The sequence below is a fragment of the Pseudopodoces humilis genome, chromosome 9, assembly GCF_049639895.1.
Source record: "Pseudopodoces humilis isolate 2021_Gansu_Grassland_sample_001 chromosome 9, ASM4963989v1, whole genome shotgun sequence".
NCBI classification, from domain to species: Eukaryota; Metazoa; Chordata; class Aves; order Passeriformes; family Paridae; genus Pseudopodoces; species Pseudopodoces humilis.
The window spans coordinates 18,692,620-18,711,114 of NC_142208.1; the positions used below are offsets into that span (position 1 = coordinate 18,692,620).

Consider the following 18,495-nt stretch of genomic DNA (forward strand, 5'->3'; position numbering starts at 1 on the left):
TAACATGCTGGGCATAAATATACAGTAGAGGATTCTTCTGAACAATGGGCACAATGGCCAGTTCTATGCAAAAGAAATGTTTGTAACCAAACCTGAAAGTTTTCACAGCTAAGTAGTAAAATCATTAGTGTTAGGATTTTAAATTCCAAAGTAGCAACTAATAAATTCTGTATTTTTCTAAGGCCTTTTGAACAGCTGTCTACATTACAGATGTCCGCTCTGAATAATCAGTTAAACTGGCTGTTCCAAAACTGATTCCTGAATGTTGAATCACTCATTAGCACCAGTGTGGTTTTGGTCAACGAGTTGATTGCTGTTGTCACTGAAAGGCTAACACCTGATCAGAGAACAAGGAAAGATACCATGCCCTTTTGGTGGGTGATTAAATCCTGGGATAACACAGAGGTGAAACAAACATATTTTTTGACAGCTCACAAACACAAACATTAAAAATGCAAATAATTACTAGCAAATCTGTTGATGAAAGCTGGCCTTAGTTAGCAAAGAACTGTTTTGATGAAGGAATAGAATTGGATTAGTACTGTACATAATGGTCAGCCTGATAAGCTTTTCTTAAATTCCTCTTTATAGAAGGGATTTTTATCCAATGTGGAAGATGATGACTGCATTTTATATTTACAGATCCTGGCTAGACAGTAATGGATTAGGTGTGCTGCCGAACACCTACCACTGTTCAAAAAGTTGAGAAGCAGTTTATGCAAACTCGCTTATTCTGGTGAACCCTTCCAAAAGGCACTGATGTGCTGTGTCACATGGCTGCCTGTGGATGCATGTCTCCATCCTTGATTGTCCCCCCAATCTCCTCTCCTGCACTCCCATGCAGTAATGGGAATAAGGGCATGAATGTTCCTGTGATGATTCCCAGCTGTGCTCTGAGTCCTGGTAAGAAGCTGTTCTAACACTAAAAGGGTGTGACCTGTAAAGGAAGAAGTAACTTGGACCACCTTAGTTATGACTCCAGAACCCAAGGAGCGCTACTCCAAAATCCACATCAAATGCTGCTAAATGAGCAATCTGTCACGGGTCTCCCTCACAGACCTGGAGAAGACCTGGCACATGCCAAGTGTTGGCCCTCCACAACCTAATGGTGACCTCAAGAGCCCATGCTTTTACATCTCCATGAACTGCACAGCTACTCAAGGGTTAAAGCTTCCCAAGATTAGAAAGATGTTGGATATCAAACTCTCCCTGAGCTTTGGGGAAATTCAGGCATTGAACATACATGAGCTTGAAAACATCAGTCCAGCTGTTCTTCATGAAATGCCCGGGATGGCACAGAACAGCTCATTTTCCATGAATTTCTATCAAAGGAAAAGGAAGAATGCCTTCTCAGTTATCGAGAGGTAAAGAAGGAGGAATGTTATTTTGTGTCCTCACATTAGGCTCATTTCCCTATCTCCTTTGGTCTTTCCAAAGAAATAACATCAAAGTCAGCAGGGCTTTACAGAGTCTGTTCCATATGAAGGAGAAGCTGTGTAATTTTTCCTTCTAGATCAGCAGCTCATTAGTGCAGGCTACAAGAGGAAACCTTTGCAGATTTGTAAACACCAAACTAAACCAAGACCAAAAGCAGTGTCCTGGTTCTCTCAGTTTTTTAGTCACTATCAAGTTTTCCCTATTCCCAATCAGAATTTTAAAAAATCAAATCCTGGGAGATGTTCCCAAGCTATGAATATTCTTCCTTAAATCTTGGGGGTTTAACTATAAATGTAACCTGTAGATTATTTTGAAATATTTTATTTCAAACACCATACTAAAAGTAACGTAAGTTTTTTAAGACAATGTCATTTAGAAAGGGGAATTTGAAAACATAGAGCACAAATGTTTTAAACTATTTCTGGAGAAGGGGAAAAAACCCAGAAAAAGTCATTTTAGCTTTTCCTTGGGTGTAGAAAAAAAGTCTCAGCTTTATTGGGTTAATATTTTTCTGATGGGACAAAGTGCATTAAAGTAGCCCTTTACCTGATCAGCAGTCTTTTCCTTCAGTAGCAGGTTGATGTGTATGGGTCCTGCTGTCAGTCCTCCTGAGGCTTGCTAAGATACTGACATTGCAGCTGGACTCATTACATTAGCATTAAAGAAGTAATAATGTTTAGTGTTAAAAATGTCCCAGGTGGAACTTCAGTCCACTTCCAACAGGGGCATAGGACACTACAGAGGGTATCCCTGGGATGTCACTTGTTGACCATCTGCTTTTTCTATGATTACTTTCAACTACATTGTGTTTAAAAGTCTCACAGAAAAATAGAAGTGCATGAATGAAAATAAAAAAATAAGGACATTTGCATGATTTTTATAAATAAACAGCACAGCAAGAATTAAATAGAACCCAGACAAAGGGCATTTATACAGTCATGAACTATTACAACTTGTTCTCCTCAAAGAGTATCTGTGCGTAGACTGTCATACTGGAAATGCCTTTGGCTTCCTGAATTGGCTTCATCAGTTCAAGTTCAGCATATGTTAAATTCTCCTCTGCAATTTTTGGCTGCAAAACAGAACCAACAAATTCATGATAATGTCGTTACCACTGAATGTAGATATTTTATAACACTGGGTATAGTTCTTCTCCCACCCATTCTAATTCTACTATGTTGTTAATCAGTTTACTCTGCATTAGAGCTAGTTCATAGAAGATGAAATAAAAATAATATTAAAAATAGGAAACAGGGCTAAGTAGGATTTGCAGGTTTACTTCTAATTTCACTAACACAGAACATTTCAACAATTCAAACATTACAGATTTGAAAGATGTGTGTTAGCAAAATGTTCATCCTCCTTAATACTAAATTTCCCAATTTTATTTATTGCAGATTTCACATTTTGAGAGATATATGCCAGATTTGCTCTCAAGCTGTAAACCTTGGACCAGTTACATCTCTAATCACAGCCACTCACAGAGCCTCTCAGTATATCTCTTAACAGAACCAAAAAATGTTAAAAATACACAGAAGGCAGAAAAAACTGGATAGAATTACTGCTGTTCCAGTGGAATTTTACCACTTTTGCCAAGCTATAGATGAGTTCAGAGTTTGGAACAAAGGCCATACTACCAAAACTATCCCCTGTATTACAATGATTGAATTTGACTTAAAACGATAAAATTTACTGAACAAATTTCTCATGTGTGGAAGAAGCTGCCTACTACTATTGGTAGCTTCATCCAGACTCAGGTGGCTTGGAAAAGGAAAATCTTGCATTATGCTCCCATGGGTGTTCTGCTCACAGTTGGGAGTGGGTTGTTCATGTCTAACTCACCTCAGAAAATGTAGCAACAAATAAGAGTTGCTGTGGAATTGTGAGATCATCAGTACTTGAAATGGATTTCAGTTCATCTATAGAAAACTGAGGTCTGCGCTCCCTGAAAAAGGGTGAAGTTCTACAGCCCTAAGTAAGTGAAGAACTGTAGAATTTGTTCTTTATCTTCTAGAGTACTGTGTTCTACCAACAACTGGTGTCCTCAAGTTGAAGTGCAGAAGTTAATTAAAAATCCAGACCATTTCAGCCATGCATATTTTTGCAGTCACAAGAAGTAAGCATGAAAAGGTTGCATCTCTCAGACTAAGAAATACTTTGGCAGTTGTAAACTTAAAACCAGCTCAAAGTTCATAAACCAAGATTTTCCACACAGTACTTAAATGTTAGGAAGAAATTGTATTTGCCAAGGCCAGAAGTTTCACATTTTATTTATTGCTTATTTATTTCTGTTCTAACACAAAACAGTCCTGTTTCCTTGAAATGTGAATAATTATTGCATTGCCTTCTGCCTAAAAAGATAAGCATCTAAAAGATGCTTCAAAGATAAGCTCTGAAATCAGTCCCTGGGCTCTCCTGCTTCCTGTCCTTTGCACTGCCCTGGAATCCTATCCTTTTGCCTTGACAGTTGCTCACACTCAGCATTTCAGGTTGTTTCCATCAGGGTGAGAAAGTTTACACTTTTCCAGCATTAATTTGATCTTATTTCTTCTCTGCAGATCAAATCTTCAAGAATTTGCGCAGCTGCTGCTGCAAGTGGTGTCACTGAAGTCAGCTGATCTGTGCAATGTGAGCACAAGCCCTGTGCAGGGCACTGCCTGCAGGACCTTTGCATTTCACTGTTCACACTGTCTTCCCTCCCTCCCCCACTTCCACGTGTTGCACTGTTTGATCTCAACTTCTGCTCCTCATTCACTATCAAATGCTCTGCTGTTGACAACACAGAAAATTTCCTGCTTTCACTGAATTCTCTGGTGTAATGACAGAAGGAATTCCTGTGGATCCAGATGGATCTTGACTGTACGATAAATCAAATAATATATTTTCTTTGTTAATATATTAAAGCTGAACTCAACCACAGTGCTTAGAAAGACATCTCTCCTATCCTGACCTTGGCTTAAAGGCTTAGAAAAAAAACTCTTGGTCAACTGCTGTGATGCCTGAAAAATTTTCATATTGCCCTTTTCTTTCTATCCTGAAAGTATTGGCCTCAGTTTCTAGGCACTTCAGTTGTTTTTTGCTTTTATGTTAAGTTAAAGATTCCTTTTGAGATGTCAAATGATATGTGCCTGTCTATTCAGTTATGTAGTACAGAAGCTAAAAACAGGAGTTCCATTGAGGGTGGACACCACAGTAACACCAACAAATGCTGAAGATTTTCTTTTCAGTGGTTGACAGTGTATTGAGTCTCTGAAGGTATTGGGAATTTTGCTACCAGTTTTAGACCTTCAATGCATATTGATACAGTGCATGTGAAAAGCCTCCTAAAATGAATCTGATAAAACTTTTGAAACAAAGCTGTTGGTCACTGCCAGACAAAAACTCTACGCTTTCTAAGTCTGATGCAGAACATCTGTTGAGGCAGAAATATTTTCATTGTTCTGTAGGTACCAGTTGTTTAGGACAAGCTAAATCTGTATATGTTTTCCCCTTTATTGTTTAATCGTATTTTTTGTTATGTTTCCATTTAGAAAATGCCGCATGTCCTAAAATAGCCACCCTAATGCCCAGCTCATGTAAATTTTAGAAGTAAGATTTATGAAATCATATTGTCCAGGTGTTTTATTATATTATCTCAAAATTTCATTGTTTTCTAGTGTAGATTATCTCTTTATTCTTACCTTATTCTATTATGTTTGGATATGAAAAATAACACTAGATTCCCCAAAACAAGTCATTGGGCAGTAGTGGCTGATGTGTTGCTTTCATACATTTTTATGATGTTCCTATAGTAAACATAATTTAATAAAGCCAAAACACACTAAATAAATAATTGCATCTAGAAAAGCAATAAAACGAAATAAAATTAGTACTTTCATAAGTGGAAAAGGTACTTCAATTACTGCTACAAGCAACAGCACACCATAAAATGTGTAGAATAATTTCCCTTATGCATATTTCTAGTATGTAATAATTTGATTGAAAATATGAGGAAACACACAGGAGGTTCAAAATTGTGAAAGGTATACAGTTTTCAGCAAAAGATGTGTAATAACAGTGCATGGGAGCCAACAGTACTTTAAGTACCTGTGGTAGCCAGGTTTTTATTCCATACACTCTTCTGCACTTCATTTATCAACCACATGTTTAATTTAATTTTGCTGGTTTGTTTGTCCAAGACCAACTTTTTTGAGCAGACAGGGGGAAAAAAAAACCCTAATTCTACAATTTCATCTCTCATTAGGATTGGATATTGTGTTGGCAGTGTTAACCTGGAACCGTGCCACCAGCTCCTTTCTGGAACAATGGCGTGACTTTAATAACTGATGTTATAGGTGGGATGGAAGGTAGGGCAGAAGAGGAAGAGACAATGAATGACTGGCCAGTCACCCTTCTCTTTCTGTCCTGACTCTTCCTCTAGGAGGTCATTGGGATTTCTAGGGCTACAACATCCTCTTCTAAAAAATTGCATCAATTGTTCTAAAATAATATTGAATGACTTCTTCAAATAGGATTCTATTCGAATGTGGCATTCCTAGATACAGTATTTATCTTGAATGTCTGTTTTCTCATCTTGGGATCATACACTTTGCCAAAATATAAATTAGGAAGAGTTATTTTCCAGTGTATCTTCTGGCAAATGCAAAATGATTCCTCTTCCAGGTTTCTTCCAGTTTTAGTTTATTCCAGTCACAGGGTTTCCCATGGGCAACTACTCAAAAGAGTTCAGTTATAGGAACATTTTTCTTATTAAACAATCTGCAAGGTCTATCATGTGAATATGTAAAAGAAACTAAAGTATATGTATATATAGTTTTGTTTTAATTGGGTTTGTCTAGAATATAAAAATTAACTAGAAGTGTTGGGTTGTAATCAAAGTTATTCTTTCTGAATTTTATGTCATAATTACCAGGAATGTCAATTTTGCTCCTGCCAGGCTTAGCTAGTTTGTTTCTTTGCAGCCTCAAGGATGTTTACTGTGAGCAATGTCAGACTTGAAAGTTCTTGAAGTTTAACTAAGACTACTATTATCCAAATTTGTAATGAGGTATAAAGAAAACAAGCACATAATAACCTCATAAATTTAACTTCTTTGGAAAAGTAACTGATGCCAACTTGCACTTAGAGACTGCTGCAATCTCACTGTTCCATGAAAACACATGTTATCATGAAGATGCCAAACCCAATGTGAATTTTTAGTTTACTATCAAAAATAAGCAGAAAAGGCCTATCTTGACAGTTCATTTCAGTCTCAAATATTTTAGAGACTATTGCTGCAGACATTCCCCTTTGAATTCAGTGTCTATATAATCACAGGTAATGTAGTTTTTGTTTGAGATATGATACAGAAAGACTTTTACACAGGAGAGAAAAAAAAACTATAGATGAAATTGAATTTTTGGCTCTGAGTTTTCTGGATAAGCATATGTCCCAAATCGTGCACATGGACAGTGGGGCTGGAACTAGCTGATCTCTAAGGTCCCTTCTAAAGCCATTCTATGATTCTATGAAATTCCAGTCAGAGCTTCACAGAATTTTTAGTAACTGGCTTTCTCCAGAAACACTTGAAAATGGAACTGCACCCTCACTGGCATGCCCTGCATTCATAGGTGAATGAATTAGGTCCGCAAGGATGAATCCCTGCCAATCCTGCAGATGTTTGCTGGTGTGACTGCCAGTACATGGCAAATGCCACCTGTGGCCCGGCCATGCCTGCTGTTGGGTGGACACGTGGTGCCTGGGAATGCTGCAGAAAGTGCAAATGGGAAAGGTACTGAGTCAAGAGGTGCTGCTAATGTTTGTTTGATCCAGTCTCTAGGAAATGCACTTCTCACCAGGATACTCCACAGCACCAAGCAAGCAGCAGCCTCGCCCACTGCCATGAAGGAGCCTGTTTTAACAAGCACACTCTGAAACTACCATTTATTTTTCCTCTCCCTTTCTCTTGCAAAAGCCAAACTCTTTGGCCTTTTTCCTTTAATGTTTGAGAAACATCCTGTTTTGTAGTCACAGTCGGTAAAAAGCTCCACAGAAAAATGCAGATACTGTCCAGATGGCACAGCTCAGGAGCATCCAGTGTCACTGCTGAGCACACTCCACCAGAAAGTGTTGAGACAGGGCTCCCCAGGCCAACTGGTTGGGCTGTGTTAGCTCAGGAAGAGATTGTTGGCTGTCTCGGTATGCATGCCCAGAAGGGTGGAAACTGCATGCTGAGTGCAGCCTAAGGGCAAGGGGATCTCCTCTGCGTATCTCCTTTTCAAAGCATGGTTTTAACAGCCGTGGAGGGGCTGGGATATGGCTGCCAGCTTGGCCATCACTGAAGGGTCAGAAATGGAGGTGGAAGTGAGGATGTGCTGAAGCACAGATCCAGCATGTTTGGTGGATGGGATGCAACTCCTTTATCTGGGCCACCAGGGACAGTGGATAAAGCACATGCTGCCAGTGGAGTCAGGCAGGAGGAACCTCACTGTAGCTTCAGAGAGAACAGGATTAACCTTTGACAGTCCTGCTTTTAATCTACATTGAAAAATTCCTCGCTTTAATATGTGGCCTTTCTTGTGCTGAAATCAGTAGTGTTCCTGAGGGCCACAAATACTCTTAATGCTCAATTAACCCTATAAGCTTCAGTGGAATGACTTCCTCATTAAGATAGTACCATGACTCAGAAGTCAGAAGATTTATTTTTTTTAAGAGCTTCAAGTGTTTGCCAATGTCAGTGACTTGACTGGTAGCAGAAAGCCAGAGATCCCCATGGAACACAGGAGCTTCAGAAATTACTTCTGCAGAAGTTTTGAAGCTAGATCTGCAAAATGACTTATCCTCTAGAAATCCATCTACTGGCCAGTAAGAGTGCTGAAATATCAAGAGAGACGTTCAGTGAAAAAGCTAAGAAATATGACATTGGAAAATGTGGAGAGTAGTAACTATGTCATTTAGTGGCATTATCAGTTAAAAAAGGCAGGTTTTTTTTCCCAATAAGATGCCTATTTTTTACACCCTATAGCATAAAATGTTTCCTATACTCCCCGAGTATATATATCTACAATTTGTGAAGATTCTTTCACCATTGCATCTAAATTTTGTTATTGAATCCCACAGAAGTTATGATTACAGAGTCAGGGATGAAGATGATTTGATAAATCCCACTGAATGAGTTTTGAGGGAAGAGCATTCTAACCTTTGTAATGCTCTATTGCTTTTATAGTTGCAGTTATTCTTACATTCTAAACCAACATTGCTGGAAATCAGGCCAATGAAGTAATTAAAAGTTTTCACTCCACCAATGACACTTTTATCACTCCAAAAGTGTCATCACACAAAAATCATCTACTGTGGGATTTTGTAAATACACAAGTCTCAACACAGATCCAACAAGAATTTTTACGTATTTATACAAATTGTTCCTTCTTGGGAGTAAAGATAGCAACTCAATCTGAATGGGGAAGCAAGCATAACCCAGTAGCTTTGAGTATGTTGAGTTCCAAGTGTCAACCTGAAAGTGCTCCTGATATTCATGCCCTATGGACATCTCACATCCTATGGAAAAACTGAAAAAAAATCCAAAACATTATTCATCTTATAGAGAGCAGAATTATGAGGACTGAATGGAAATTTTAAAGAATGACAAGGAGTCAAGGGAAGAACTGTTCACCACTCCTTTGTATATCGTATGTATGGTCTTATTGAAAGTCTGTGGAGGTAAATAATGCCTTAAGAAATTGGGAGCTTAAATCATCACTCATTGTTTACCTGTTGTAGAGGAAGCAACTCTTCTAACAGAGGGTGGCACAGTTTTTAATTTAAAGTCATCCAGTGGAAGGGAAGACCTGGCTGCTCCCAGCTTCAGAATTCACAAATTACTGAGCAGATGTATTTCACTTCCTTTTTCTTTCTCAAGGAAAGGGCCAATGGTACCTACAGTTAAGACTACTAAGGAATTCTACTAATTGCACAAAATACTGACTGCTAGAGATTTCCCTCCACCTTAGATAACCATAATCCCTTTCTGTTTCTCAAGTAGCTTTTACATCACCATTATCATCAAAAGCAGCTCTCAGTAATCACTGAGCCATCTCAGTAGCACTGAGCCACTGGTGATCCAGTCCATGCTGAAATAAACAATGCTGTCTATGCTCTATGAGCTGAAGGCAGAAGGGTGCTTCTCTTAAATAGCTCAGCACTATGGTCACTGAGAGGACACTGCTCCAGAAGTCACACAGGAACAGCAGGTACTCTGTGGTGGGGAACAAGAGAAGCCAGATACATCCTATTCAATAGAGAGGTTAATCCTATTCAATTCAAGAGGTTAATGGGTGTAGGAACAGCCAACTCTGTGAGATTTACACGGCCATGTCTGAATGTCCTAAGAACTAGACAGAGGACTAAGCCCAAGTGGATAATTTGTAATACAGGAGATATTTACCTGATTTCAAAGTGTGATATTTATATGATGTAGCAGAGTGCACGTCAGTGGCAGAATCAGAAGATTCCCTATAGCAGTCTTATCTGGGAAGGTATTCCTCCCCTTAAAATTTAGTGAAAATGAAGAAGTCAACAAAAATTTTGCTTAAGTAAAGATCTGAAGGTTTGATCCAACCTGAATTCACATCCTTCCCATTGGTTGTAGTGAATCATGCAGGAGCTCCTAAGATTGATGGTTTAAACCTTCATGAAAAACCACTAAAGCCTTTTCATTTAGATGATGTTCTGTAACTGACACTCTTGGGCTATGACAGCTAATCTCTAGGAGGCAATGAAAGGCCTACCAGAAAATTTGGTTGAGGAAGTGAAAGATTTATTTTTACCAACTCAAAGGGCTAAGTACTTAAGGCTAGAGCAGAACAGCCCTTAGAGAGAAGAGTTTGTGGGCCCCCAGAATTTTCTTCTTCGTAATGACTCTCTGTGCTTCTTGCATGCTATAAAAAAACATTCCTTTTTGCATTTCAGCATATCTATTTCCTTTTATCTGTACACATTTCTCATTGATGCTAATAGAGAATGACACTGATGGGGAATATTTTTGCAACAGGGGGAGCATAGAATTGTTATTCTGGCTAAAACAATATGACTTAAGCAGAGTATTTAAAAGGCTTTACTCAAAGCTATGCAATTGAACTTGGTATTAGGCTTTCTCTCTTTTTTTTTTTTTAATTTTCATTGAGATTATGTCCATATTTTATCCAGGTTATTGTGTTCTTGTAAAACTATACTGCAACCCACTCTAGCACGTTAACAACAAAAGAAATTCTCTAGTTTATTATAAACATCTTTCAAGAAACCAAAAGCATATGTCCTCTGGAAATAATTTTGCTGGTATTTAGGCTATTACAAAAAAATTTCCCAAAACACTGGAATTATTTTGTAATGTTCCTTTACACTCTAGCTTGTTAGCTTAGGTTTTCTAGAATATTCTCCTGGTGCCCCAATATAGTCCCTTCCTTGGGTTGCACAGGGAAGCTACAGAAGTAGCCCAGAAACTTGGCAATTTTGTCTGTCTTTGCGGTAGTGATTACGTGGTGTGTGCCATCAATGAAAAAAAGATCTAGTGTAGACACCAGCTGTGCAATCATTATAGTTGGAAAGAAAAGGTTATTTTATCCTGCAGAGATTTAGCAGGATGATGGTAATTTTTTTTTAGCCCCAAAGCAGATGGAAAATTTAAAATCTGAGAATTTTTTGAGAATTAAAATGGGGCGACAAATTTGGTAAAAATAAAAAAAAAGTTTCATTTAGATGTATTTGATATGCCTTTTTCTCCGTATATTCTGCAATTTTTCTTTAACTTCAATTAGTTTAATTTTCCTCACAAAAAAAAAAAAAAAAAAAAGTAGTGTAAAAGCAGAAAGTATGGATTATTTTTTCCTGAGAATACAAAAACATAGGCAACTGTGTTGTAAAAGGAGGCAAAAGGAACAGAATTGGGAAACTGCTCTGGGAAGTGCCCTGGTCAGCTTTTGAATGTGCCTTTCAAACTGACTTTGATTTAGTTTACTTTGTCCCTTAATGCACTTTATTGCTAGGTGGGTCCATATTTGTTGGATCACTTTAACTTAAAACTAACTCATGTCCACAGATTGTGTACTTTCTGTGAGCTGCTACGTCTCTCCAGGTGCACTCTGAGGTGAAATATGAAAGGGAAGAGAGCAACATATGGGAACAGCTGCCAGACTGAATTCCAACAGCGAGGCATTAAAACAGAGTTTGCTGTCTGCATGCAGTGTGTGGATCCTCAGCTGTGCTAGGAGAGACAAAGCTGATTTCTTTGCTTGAAAAGGCTTTACTCCTGCTCACCTCCAAAGTGTTTGGACCTTGACTGGCGCTGCATAGCAGGAAGGGAAGAGCCAACAGCTATTTGAGGGCAATCCTTGGAATTATTCCAGAAAGAAAAAGTATCTGGAAACAGATTTCCTTCAAGTTCAGTAGGTGTTGATGTGCTTTACTGACCTATAGGAAGAGTCTGAGTGCTTTAACTGGTGAAAGCTTTTCCTAAGAGGGCTGAAGACTGCCAGACTACTGATGTGCCCAGGCACTGGGATTTACACAATGGCAAAGGGTGGCTGCCACCCCTGGTTCCAAATGCTCTCATCCGTGTCTTTGTCCTCTTAGCACAGCTTTGGCCTGCCACAATTACCTGTGTCAACATAAGGCCTTTTTCATGGAGTTTTAAAACTCTGCCTCTTCCTCTACCAAAGCCTGACCTTTAGGAGCAGAGTCTGGCCAAGGGGCAATCCCAGCAGGACCAGCAGAGGTACAACAAGCTTCATAGTCAAGCAGTAAAATTGCCTAAGATACTAGCTGAACTCTTCTAAAATACCGGCATTATGCCCAGGTATCCAGGGTTGTAAAAAGCAGTTTACTGACAATTGGTGTGAAGGTTCCCAGCTCTATGCCTCACCTAAAAGTGAAACCATCACACGGCATTTGAGTTATTCCAGTGACATAATTTTAGGCACCCACCTTCACCTAATGTAGAGAGTTGGTCTCTCTGGGATCTCTCTATTGCCAGAGAAGGAAAAAAGGATTCCCAAAAGGCAACTCAGAGCAGTAGTCTGAATTACCAGGAACATCAGGCTCTGACTCTAACTCCTCTCTCTTTCTATTGACTACATAGAGCATAGCAGGAGCATAGCAGACCACTGCAGCTATAGGTGAAGTGAGTTGGTATAAAACTGTGTCACTCTGTCACCACTGGATGTCTTGTCCAGGCACTGCTTTGTTAAAAAAGCAAAGAAACATCTCACCATCCATCTGATTTGTCTAGCGTGTATCTGCAAGGGTATTTTTCAAACAGAAACTCATAACCAAGAGAAGCTATTATATGAAGAGGTTTTTTTCCTTAGTATGAACTATATATATATGTATATATCCGTCTTATTCCTGCAATTCAAGGCATTTCTGACTTACATGAGTGAAGTACAGAATAAGGCTCCCCGTTTCTCATTTGAAAAGTCTCAAAAGAAATGTGAACAGTGCAGTTATGATTCTGTCAGTAGCTGGTATTTTTTCCCAAAAGACCAGCTGCCAGAAGCACGTGAGAATGAATAGCAGGTTTCCTTTAAGGACAGGCCAAGTTTGTAGACATGACCACTGTTAGAAAGTTTGAAAACATAATCTGATGTAAAATAATCCTCAAAATTAAAAGAACCAAGATAATTTCTCACTTGAAAAATTATTACTTAAAAAAAAAGGACTTGTATGATTTCTTTAAGGTAATTTATAATATCTGAACCTAGAGTTCTGGCAACATTACAGCACTTGTAATGAAAGAGAAGAATATGCAGAAAGTTATGTCATAGAAAATTACTCACCAGGATCAATTTTCTTTGAGGTTTCAAGAGCTTGGGCTTCGGGAAATTATTGGCAATTGGAGCTACAAAAATAAATATTAAGGGATCATTTTGTATTACTATCATTCACTGTCATTTTTAGTATATGCATTAGCAATTTATAAATGGCACATTATCATCAAATTAGAAGCAAATGCATCTACTGAGTTTAACCACATTTCATATTTTACAAGGAGGCATAATGAATGATTTGAATTAGAAAAATTCGTAAGATTAAAGAATCTGATATGCAAGACATGCTGTTTGTATGGGAACGCTAGAGCAAGTATACCCCCTGAGAACTGACCATCTGTGACCTAACAGGAAATCTTCAGGTCCTTTCCCTCCACTCTCCCACTGGCTCAGCACTGGCTCAGAAAGTACACCCAAGAATTTGTGAGACTGACCCCGGAGTTGCAAATCCTCTTGGAAAATGAAGTCCCCTAGAGGTTGGTCTTTCTTTATCTGCTCCGTTTGCTTCACTTCCCAAGTGCACCAGCAGTTTTAAAGAGTGCAATGTGCTGGCTTCCCTCGGAATACCCCCAACAAGGAATTTCAACTTGCCCAACTTTAATCTTCTCTTTGAGCATGGTGCATATTGTTGCAGAGGTTCCTCTCTCTCCTCTAGTTAGTGGGAGCTGAGACCTCCTGCTTGGACTCATTAAGCAGCATCACAGAATGGCTAAAGCTGCAGGGAGGTGACAGCCTGTCCCAGCAGCAGCTACTGGGAACTTCTTCCCCCACAGGTGGGAGCAAGAACAGGCCACCTCACAGGCAGAGACAGTGGCAAAGTGCAGGATTCCTGACTTCCCATGCTCTGCTCTCCCTCCATGGCTGTGCTCAGGATTTGAAATACCTCTGTGCTCATACCTTTTGCTGGGATGGCTGGTGGCTGCTCCAGTTTCTCTTTTTCTTTCTTTTTCTTTACCTTCTTAGGCTGTAGAGGAGACATGCTGGTCACACTGGTAACTGTCTCCCCAGAACTGCAAAGCACAGGCCCAAAAGTGAGGGGAAAATGAAGTCAGTGGAGGGAAAGAAAGTTTATTCCTGTGAGTTCATGCAAACATGTCACCTTCCACTTGTGAGAGTCTGTGCCCAATGACCTGGACTGTGATCTGGATATATGAGAAACCTCTTACAGGGGTGGGAAATGCTCTGGGTTTCGCATTTTTTCAGCCATATAGTATGGCTGAGAAATGCTAAGAGTCTCACTCATCCTAGCATAGAAAATGCAAACTGTCAGGTTTAAACAAGACCCCTTTCATGGCACCTATTCCTTAAAAGCATGTATGACCCCACTGCTGCACCCAGGGTGAACTTCTGCCTGCCTGTCCTCGAGGGTCAGAGGCTCAGACAGATTACAATAGTTGCATAAGCTCCCATGGGATGTGTATGGAAAAGCAAAATCTTCAATGCAGATTCTAGGCTAAGATTGGCTGACAGACTAGGAGGGCATGCAGCATGTCTTCAGGCAGCACACAAACCCACATCTGCAAAATCTGTTTTCTTCAAGGGGACCAGTGTGTCCAGGGAATATAAAACAAGAAGCTGTGTTCCACTCTCTAACTCAGACTTTCTCCAGTACGTCTGTTCTGAAAAGGTGCTATGAGGGAAGAATACAAGTTATACTGTAAAGAGACTCTTATCCAAGAGAGCTTTTGTGTTTGGACTATTAGAGTTTAACATCCTTTAAGGCTGGATTTTTTTACCCTTATCACCTCCCAGAGGCTGAGATCAAAAATCCTGCTTTGAATATTCAGGGCTCAGATATGCAGTCAGGTTGCAGCGACTGTCACTGTGGCTCACCTGAGTGGTAACTGACCCTGCAGGGGCTCCCTGCTTGCAGGTAAAGGGGAATAAAATTGTACTGCTGACTTAAGAGGCAATGAAAGGAACCTTAACATACAGCTGTGGTGGGGGGAGAGTGTAAACCGTTTAGTTATGATGAATACAGTGATGGAGGTGACTTGGTAAGCAGTCCTTGCTCAGCTGCATCTGCCCCTGGGCTCACCCTGGGAAAGGGTCAGGCAGCATGGTTGTGGAGACCTTTCTCTTCTCTCATGTGGGTTCCACCACACCATGGAACACAACTGGGTCTCCACAGTCATAACAATGGCAACACTTATTCCACTGAACTTTAAGCCATTTGTCCCAACCTCCTGTTCCTCTCCAGATTCTTTTGTATAATGAAACATTCTCTTTATATTAATAGAATAAAATATTCAGACTGGGCCAAAGACTTCATGAAAGTTAAGTTGTCTCAGCTATTGCCCACACAAAAACAACAAAATTACAGGCATTACCATTTTACACAGTTGTAAATCCACATGAATGTCACCACCATTTGTAAAATCACTCTGAATTTACACCTGTGTGGATTACAAAAAGACTCTGGTTTGCTGGTTTTCTTGAGTTCTGTTTCATGTACTCAGTAAAAAACATAGGTTTGCTGCCAAACTTTCTAAAAAGTGTTTAAAAAATATAATATGTTCATGATTTATAAATAAATCACATCTTATGTAAACTGAGGGTTGGACTGAAACCATTTCTAAGTCTGGCTGCTCTACTATGAACCTATCCCACAACAACCATTTGTTTCTATACTAAAATCAAGACAAAATGGTTTAAAACCAGCAGAAAATGAAACTGTTCTACCTGGTTTCTTTGTACAAACAGCAAACTACCAAGAAGAAAGACTACCAACAAGGAGATGGGAATTATTTGTTTTAATGTTTTTGGGTTTAATAATCCAAGGTCATTAAGGCAGATGTGTAGCTTAAAGATGCTGCTGTTCTGGTACAACTTTAAGCACAATATATGAAAAGGCTCAGTGTCAATTCATTGCGCTGAGTTATTATTCCTGCTTTGCCAGGAAAAGTGAAGCTACAAAGAAATGCATTTGAGACTTGCAGGTTTCTTTTAAATGCCAGAGCCGCACAGGGTTAACTAATTCTGGGAGATACAATAACTATACTTGCTGTCTTGGAACTGAGCTCCTCAAACCAAACAAGCAGGCTCAGAAAAGTCTCCTTGGCTCTGAAACACTGCCTCTTTGTGAGCTTGTCTTGCTCTATGTCTAAAGGAAAGTTAGTTTTTTTATCTCCAGCTCCTTCTTCAGCCACCCTGGCTTCTGTTTCAACAATGTCACGTTGTGCATTTCTTGAAGGATCTAATGAGTTTTTGAGAGCAAGAAAAATACAGGGGTTTAGGGAAGTAACCTGTGGAAGGTGTGTAATCATCATGGAACCAGGGCAGCAGTTTCCCTGGAAAACCTCCTTTCCCTGGAGACCTCCCTGGAGGTCATGGCTATTACAAGACCTGGGAAACTGCTACAATTTCGGCTTTGCTATCCTTACTAGAGTCTAGAATGTGGAACTTTTCCTGTTGTGATCTAAGTCAGCTATTTTCTCTTGTCATAGGTCTGCAGAGGGGTGACAAAAAATTCACTTGACTGAACTGGGAGTTACTTGGATATTTTCCAGACACGAGAGCTGTGTGAAAAGGTGCCAGGGACAGCTGGGTTCTTGTTTCTTGTTCTATGCGGCAGAATTTGTTCCTGTAATGTGAGATTGGCACTGTGGAACCAAGGTGTACAGATCGACAGTTTTCTGAGGCAAACACTTTATTTACCTCCAATTGCTTATCTCCAGAAGAACAGTCACTGAAGGACTAGAGAGTTCAGGCCAACACAAATAAAAAAGACAGAAAAAATGTTCCTGTTTTCAAAGCTTCACCTCCTGGGGGTTTCTGGATCTGAAAACTAGCAAAATGATCCAGTAACAAGAAAAATAATATGAAAAGGGGCATTTAAAGAAAAGAAAACACCAGGAAATGGAATTAGGTGGTTTGGAAAACTAAAAATAACTGTACTCTTTTATTTAGGTAGTTATTTTTAAAATGTGGTAAAAAAAAGTGGGTTTTGGTCAACTCAATTCTTTTTTCCTTAATTTGTTACTGGTCAAGTAGCAAACCAAAACCTAAATATTTGTTTTGTTATACTCAGGAAATCTGGATTTAATTTTCTTTTCTACCACGGCCATTTTGTGAGACCTGGGGCAAATCACTTATCCCGTTGTGCTTTAGATTCCAATTAAAAGTAAAAACATCATTCTGACATAAAATATTTTAACGTGCTTAGGTATGACTGTAGTGGGAATACAGACATTTCTTAGACATCAGACTATTAATGTAATCTTGAAACTGGATTCTACTCTGGGTTTGAAATATCACTAAGGGAGTTGGAGTTGAGCTTCTCTAATCAAGGCTGAAATGGCAAGAATCTAATGCAAATTAGTCAATCAGTTTGGCCTAATGGATATTTAGACAGTAGGTTTTGGGTCTAAGTGTGTTGAATTAAGTTCCAAGTCAAGGAATTTGTAGGTGAAGGGCACTGAGTTCAAAGGAAGTGATGGTTTGTGTTTTGAGCAGAGCATGGAAAGTAAATGGTACCAAGTGTGAAGCGTAACAATTATGATGCTGATAACACTTTCACAGCTATTTAATTTTAAACCCCGAATTAATGCACTTCAGGCATGCATTCATGTGATCAAGGATTTCATTAGCATAACTTGTCACACTGAAATACATGAAACTGTGTTTTTAGCCATACAGAGTCATGCATTTTTTTCACTTCTAGAGAACCTGTTTTATGGTGAAGAAATGACATTGGCTTTTTTTCTCCCTGCTATTCAGCCTCCTAAATTCAGTGTCTGCAGCAGTATCACTGCTACATCACCTATTCCCAGAGAGTCAGAGATTGTAGTATGAGTTTTTAGCTGACTGCCATGCTCCATGAGTTTGGTCTCATTTTCCTTCTATGTTCCCTACCAATATACTTTTATTTCCTCCCCCTCCCCATTCTTTTTTGTTTGTGTTTTGTAATTCCAACTTTGTCCCAGCAGTTCCCAGAAAGGGGGAAAAGCAAAAACACACAGGAAAAAAATAAAAACTCCTGAGATGCCTCTGAAATTTTGGATGGTGCAATGGCTGGTCAAGGTCACAAAGATCTCTCCATGAATAATGTGAAAGTTTTGGGTTGTACTGGCCTCTCCTGAACCCTGTGCTGCTTTGTTTTGGTTTCACTTCCATCTGAGTACCAGTTAGATTGAATACCATGATAATCCCACAAAAATGCACTAAAAATCACACTGTTGGAGGATCTTGGGTGTGCTATATTTGGCATTGAATCCCTTAGTGTCTAAAGAGATTATGAGAAAGAGTATGTGATATCGAG

The 18,495-nt window shown here is 39.3% G+C and overlaps 1 protein-coding gene across 2 annotated transcripts in view; it reads right to left on the bottom strand.

Annotated features, from left to right (window-relative positions):
• Window positions 1–841: 841 nt before the first annotated feature.
• Window positions 842–18,495, bottom strand: part of VSTM4 (V-set and transmembrane domain containing 4) — a 31,495-nt gene continuing 13,841 nt past the window's right edge. Inside the window, exons 6-9 of one of the 2 annotated variants that reach the window (XM_014250565.2) lie at window positions 15,566–15,631; window positions 14,133–14,245; window positions 13,245–13,306; window positions 842–2,509 (exon numbers count right to left, since the gene is read on the bottom strand). In XM_014250565.2, coding sequence (XP_014106040.1) covers window positions 2,384–2,509; window positions 13,245–13,306; window positions 14,133–14,245; window positions 15,566–15,631 — 367 coding nt within the window. In that variant the 3' untranslated portion in view covers window positions 842–2,383. The remainder of the gene's footprint in view (window positions 2,510–13,244; window positions 13,307–14,132; window positions 14,246–15,565; window positions 15,632–18,495) is intronic. The other variant, XM_005520589.3, reaches the window with a different exon arrangement.